Below are 6,476 nucleotides of genomic sequence, written 5' to 3'. Positions count from 1 at the left end.
ATATGTCTGGTATGGACTAAAAAAAAAAGATCACTGAATGTAATGAATACACGTTAAATCTAGCAGTAACCAAAGGTAGTCAGCAGATGGTGTTCAAACTGGTAAGTCCGCAGTGATGCAGGAACAGCTGAGTTTGCTAACCATAACTGATAAATGCTGTACTGGAAATAGTCCAGCTCCAGTTTAAAATGAGCTTAAATGAACACCGTAGAACATGAGAGGGGGGTCCTGATGAAGGGGTTCCTGAGTAGGTCTGACAGGGCTGAAAAAGGTTGGGAACTGCTGTTCTAATGGGCGATAAATATAATAATGAGTTTCAGCTCTGGCTTTGATCAAAGGAAATCCTAATGCTGCAGCGTATAATGAATTCCTAAACTGCTCCAAGCTTTGTGGAAACTTGCCCCTGAGCACAAAGCCAGATCCATTAAGAAATGGCTTTTTCCTTTTTGGTGTGGAATAAACTTGTCTGGCCTGCAGAGATGCCCTGATCTCAACCCCATTATACACCTTCGGGTTAAACTGCGTGACAGCGCTTATCACCCACTCGGTGATCTCACTAATGCTCTAATGGCTGATTAGGAGAACATCCCTGGAGCCAGGTTTCGAAATCCTTTGTGGAAAGCCTTCCCTGAACAGTGGGTAATGTTTTGGAATGAATGAAAGTTTATGTTTGGGTGTCTGCAAACTTTTTCATCTCTTTATCCATCCCTCCTTTTCTTCCTCTTGTCCGATGTCATTCTCTCCTTCTGCAGTCTCATTCTTCTTCTTCTTCTTCTTCTTGAGCGTCCATGGCTCTTTTGGCTGTAACTCTAAGGCTTTTGTTTTTAATAGGCGCAGCATGCCTCTGTAACACCGGCTGCCTTTTGTTTTGGTTACAGATAAAATCACTAGTGGAAAACACAACAGCAGAGAGACACAAGGAGACAGGAGAGATGGAGAAAAAAACGAGTGTGAATCCCGTGGTGCAGGAAAAAGTGGGCAAATTAAAGGGAGAGGAAGACGGTTCAGTTCCCTCCTGTTTTTTAATGTCTGGAGCAAGATACAAGGCAGATAAGGAGGTCAGTAGGGAGAGGAAAGGATAGCGCCTAAAAGGAAAAAAGAACTAACAATCTTCCACATGTGTCTGAAATAATTTCCTTAATCTTATCTAAGGTTTTATCTGACTTATCTTTTTGTCCTCTCCTCCCTTTCTCCCACCTTTCACTCTGACTTTGTTTGATCTCAGACCGACGCTGTGTTACGTGCACGGTGCAGACATATGGAGTTGATCACTGCGCCTGTTGCTGATGTTTTCTTTGGGAATGCTGACAAGTTGACAGGCGAGGCGCAGCACTGACATAAAGCCTCACTTCACTGTCCGGATGAGAGAGATAGAGAAATACAAGGAGAGAGGGAGAAGGAGATAAGGGCCAGGGGGAGGGTGAGAGACATAGTGAGAGAGAGAGAGAGAGAGAAAGAGATAGGGAAATAAGGGGAGTTGAGAGAAAAAGAGGAGGAGATATGAAGGGGAAAAAAATGACTTCACGCCGCGACTGGACGGCCCCCTTTTTTCCCCTCAACCTCTCTCTGTCTCTCAACTTTTTTCCTCCCTCCTCCTCCTCCTCCTCCTCCTCTGTGTGTTTTTTTTAAATGATTTGGGGAGAAGAGGGGAACGAGCATTCGGAGCTTGGCTGACGGTGCAGGCAGGAGCGTCACATAGGCAAACAGGAGCCTGAGGGGGAGCGCACTGGGACTAAAGAGGACTGAAGAGGCTTGAGGTGGTTTTTGGATCAGATGCACTGACTGAAAGGTTGACTAACAGGCATGCAGGCAGGCAGAGAGGAGATGAAGAGCATATAGGTTTATGTTAAAAAAGCCTTAAACACTGCATGCACAGAGAGCGAGGAAGTGGCCATATACACCGATTTATTTCTGCAGGAAAGTCAGGGAGGCAGACACCTTGTGAGGAAGGCTGAGCATTTGCAGAGCAGAGTTTTGCTCCACTGAGGGGAGACAGAAAAAGACAAACAGAAGCACGTTTTGAATGAAAGGACCTTTATCTTCATCTAGCAATGCTTTTGAGGAACTCTGCACCAAGTTGTTGCTGTTTGCTGTGCTCCTGGACGCTGATGCAAGCTTAGGGCACTTTTATCTTCACTGAACTCCTCTTGTGAAGAGGATCCAAGCTGTCTTTCTTTTTTTGCAGAGTCCTCCTTCAGTAGAGGTGCTGTGCTGACTGTAACTATGTTTTATCAAAGATACTCTTTAACACTATCATGGACTACTTGTCTTCTGCTCCTGTGCGTCCTGGATGCGTGGACCACGGCCTGGCCAGCCGTTCAACAATCCCAGAGGCAGCAGCAGCAGCCTCGGCGGTACAGACAGATGTCAACCCTGTCTTCATCCTCCTCCTCCTCGTCAGCTGGTAACCTGTCAGAAAGTGCAGAGAGCAAAGTGGAGCGCCTCGGCATGGCGTTCAAGCGAAATGTGCGTGAGCTGCGTGAGAAAAGCTCCTGCTTGGACCTGGTTTTCCTGGTGGACGAGTCCTCGAGCGTGGGGGCCAACAACTTCCTGAGTGAGCTGAGGTTCATACGCAAGATGCTGTCCGACTTCCCCGTCGCACCGGAGAACACCCGCGTGGCGCTGGTGACCTTCTCATCCAAAACCCACGTGGTGACGAGGGTGGACCACATCACTGCGCCTAAGTCCCACCAGCACAAGTGCTCCCTGTTCAACCAGGAGATCCCAGCCATCAACTACAGAGGAGGAGGCACCTACACGAAAGGAGCCTTCCAGAGGGCAGCGGTGAGTCAGACTAATGGATTAATGATTAATGGATCTTTACATCTTGACATTGACCCCAAACTTGCTTCACATTTCTTCAGTCTGCGACCTGCTGGGTGTGTGTGTGTGTGTGTGTGCATGCATGGAGTGATTATGGCCTAGAAAGGCTGATGTTAATGAGGCCTGTTGCTGTTTTCCTCTAAATTACACACCCGCAGACAGTGAAGGGGAAGCCGCTCGCCAGCTAATTGTTCAGGGGTTTCCAGTGATTAAAATACCATAAAGACTGAGCGCACGCGTGCACAGAAATACACACCATGGATGTATCTGAACAAACTGTAGAGCAATAAGAAAAATGAGAGAAAAGAAAAGTAGAAGAGATGAATTTTTAAGATTAAACGCGATTAGATGAATCTGATTTTAAGCTTTGCATTTAGCTATCTTTGATTTTGTAGCTTAAACAAGCTGTTTGGACCGATTTAGTGTAAAAGCTGGAGTTTTGGGGGGTTATGTGGGGTCATAATGTTGGCTTGTTTATGGTTTGTTGATTTGTGCTTCCTCAGACACACACACACACACACACACACACCCAAGACATATGCCACAGTTCATCCGTCAAGTCCAAACAGCCCAGCTGTAAAAGCTGTGTTGGTGGTATAGGGTCTGGTCCTGTATAAACATGCAGGCACCTCGACTCATGCCTCTGATCTGCAGTCAGTTACAAACTCATGGAAGCGCTGAATACACAGCAGAAGATGGGGGATATTTAGGGTCTGCAAGCTCACTAGGAAGTGCTGCAGCTGAGTGCTCACCTGGGTGAGGAGCTGACCTATGGGGTTGCTGTAGCTCCGGAGGTAAAGCATTCCTGGCTGCTCCAGTCTCCATGCCAGAGCATCCTTGGGCGAGATACTGACCCCAAGTTCCTGTCACATGTGTTCATCAGAGTGTGAATGTTGGCTAGAAAAATCGTAAAAAACAAGTTCTTGTAATGGATGAATGATGCATGTTGTATAAATATCTATAAAGTGCTTTGTGTGCTCAAGTAAAGTAGAAAACCAGGCCATTTACTATATTCTGAAAGGCTGCAGAGACCTGAGTTTGATTCAACCCCAGACTGTTTTCTTTGTGTTATTCCCCCCACCTTCCTTCAGATCCCCGACTATCCTGTTCAGTTTAGGATAAGTCTTTGGTCTGAGGACATGACACACAACCGAAGTGATGTCAGAGTGAGATGTTTCCACCACAAAGACGGCATTTGACGACCGCCCCTGAAGAGTTTGATGCCTCAGTATAGATCAATAATGTGATTTGTCGATCATTAGAATAGTTTCTGGGTTTTTCCAAGGGTAGCTGTAACCACCCTGAAACCACCCTCACTAACTTCTGATCCAAACCCGGTCATTTTGTTCTGACAGCAGGCCTGAAATATGACAGAAACCACTCATTTCACAAAAGAGCTTCAGGGATTACTCGTAGCATGCTTTCAAGGGGTAAAGAGTTACAGTCAGCAATCTGGTGTTAAGTAACAGCCTGGTATTGTGAAGCAGCGTCTGAATGTCATTCCAGTTGTCCTTCAGTAAGTTTGCGTGTTATTGCATGCCATCTGTTTGTGGTTAAAGACACAACAGCTCCAGTTTTTCCTATCTCAGCACGTCCCTGTTTGGTGCCGCTTAAAGGTGCAGATTGATATGCAAAAAATGGACAATGCATAGACACGACACACAGAAGCAGCGTGTTATTTATGTCACTTATTAGATTAAAAAAAAAACAGTTTAGATTTGACGATCCTGAAATTATAATTCATATTTCCACTCATTCTGAATTTTCTGTTAATTTTTGCTTTTACTCTTTAAACTTAAATCAGTTTTTTGCTGCACTTTGTGAACTTTGTAACAAAAAGCCTCATTTGTAGACAAAGGCAGAGGTACGCCAAGTTCTGGCAGGTTTACCCATCTCTCCATCCCCGTTTAAAGCTAATAGTCTTGGACCGTATCCTCCGGCTTAGCACTGAAAGCTTGGCCCTCAGGACAGGTTTTCTCTCACCCTGCCTCGCTAAGTGCTGATAAGCAGACTGCTGGCTGCATCCCAGCTGCTAAAGACCACAACAATAGCAAGAAAAGGCTTTCAGGGCAAACTTTAGCGCCTTATCATTATTCAGAAGCACTCAAAATGCTTTAGGTGATTTATCAAGTGATGTCGTGGACTAAATCAGTCAAAGATGGCTTTTTTAGGGCGTATTTCTACTTAGGCTTCTAACTTGGCTGTAACAGATTAAAAGTCTGATTAAAGTAAAAGCTTGAATTTCACATCTCATAGCCAGCAAACACCCCCGTATTTCTTTCCAGCCTCTGCAGAGTGAGAGTGGGCTGACTGCGTGCTGCCTACACAGAGCTGAGTTTTTTGTTTTTTTCTGGAGGCAGATGAGGCTAGCAGATACAGACGTCCAGAAAAATAAATAAATAAAAGAAGCTTCGACCTGATGGAGCAGAACAGTCTGACATTTACTGTGTGTCTTCACAGGATCAAGGAAGTGATGTTAGAGTGAAAAATCTGTCTTTAATTTATTGCGTAATCTCTCTTCTGTTTTTTGGGGGTTTTTTTGAGTCGTCTGTCCGAATCTGACTGGAAAAAGAAAAAAGGAGTTTTGTTGTCTGTTTCCATCTGTCACATAAAAAAATGGCTCCGCTAACACTAGTCAACAAGGCGCATATCCGGCTGTCATCGTGTACCAGCTAAACTGCAGCGCAACCATCAGAGTTTTGAAGTGCAGATTCTGTGGTTTCTCTGTAGGAGAGCGCATGTTCTTAGTTATTTCTTCCAAACACGTGCCCCCACGTGGATCAGTCTGACAGAAAGTCCCGAACGCCTGAGTGTGCATGTTTAAATCCGTGTGAACGTGTGCATCGGTGCTTAGAAACTAACAGAGACAGTGAAAGTTAGGCAGGGAGGGAGAGAGAGGATAATTGATAATTGCAGGATAATAATAATAATGCCATATTTTATTCCCTCGGCGGGTCTTGGCTGTTCTAAGTGCTGTAGAAAGCTGGGATCCATTAAGAGAGACATTTTTCCACCAGCCGTGCATGTAGAGACAGGGCTCTCCTCCAGCGCTCTTCATCTCCGTCTCTCTCTGTCTGTCTGTCTGCCATCTCTCTTTTCACCTAATACATCATGCGGTAGGCTTAAAGCATCAAATTATGTAGGTTAAAGAATGATTTCTGATTTTGGTTTACGGTAAGATTGGAGGTAACGCTCAGCGGTTTGTTATACATTTGGAGTGTAAACTTAGTAATGCTAAGTCTGGTTAAGTGATGTCATACTCATAAACTTTTTCTAATACTTATCACCTTAGCTAAAAGCAGAAAGCTTTTGAGCTGTTCTTAATGGTGACACTTTGTAACTTTGGTTCTTGGAGCGTAGACCCCCTCCAGGTGGGGTGTAGATGAGGAAAATGAATAAAGAAGACCTGTTACTAGAGCTGGGCGATAGAACGATAACGATATGTATCGCGAAATAACTTTTTCTCGATAGAAAAATTTAACTATCGCGATAGACCTCACCGCTCTTGTCCTCTTAAAAAAAAAGAAAAGAAAAAAAAAGAACAGCCAATCCAAATTAAGTAGTGCAGAGCCGAACCAATCACAGCCGCAGTGTCACGTCACGTGACTTGTTACGTACAGCACAAGTGCCAAGCCGCACATGTGTATTTGTTT

General features: G+C 44.8%; 1 protein-coding gene across 2 annotated transcripts in view; it reads left to right on the top strand.

The window, feature by feature from the left end:
* Positions 1-1,626: 1,626 nt before the first annotated feature.
* Positions 1,627-6,476, top strand: part of svep1 (sushi, von Willebrand factor type A, EGF and pentraxin domain containing 1) — a 111,070-nt gene continuing 106,220 nt past the window's right edge. For both annotated transcript variants that reach the window (XM_005750471.1, XM_005750470.1), the window contains exon 1: positions 1,627-2,784. In XM_005750471.1, the coding sequence (XP_005750528.1) occupies positions 2,224-2,784 (561 nt within the window). In that variant the 5' untranslated portion in view covers positions 1,627-2,223. The remainder of the gene's footprint in view (positions 2,785-6,476) is intronic.

Source organism: Pundamilia nyererei, unplaced genomic scaffold (genome assembly GCF_000239375.1).
Source record: "Pundamilia nyererei isolate P.nyererei 1_Seehausen unplaced genomic scaffold, PunNye1.0 scaffold00275, whole genome shotgun sequence".
NCBI classification, from domain to species: domain Eukaryota; kingdom Metazoa; phylum Chordata; class Actinopteri; order Cichliformes; family Cichlidae; genus Pundamilia; species Pundamilia nyererei.
This window is presented reverse-complemented; position numbering and strand designations above follow the sequence as displayed.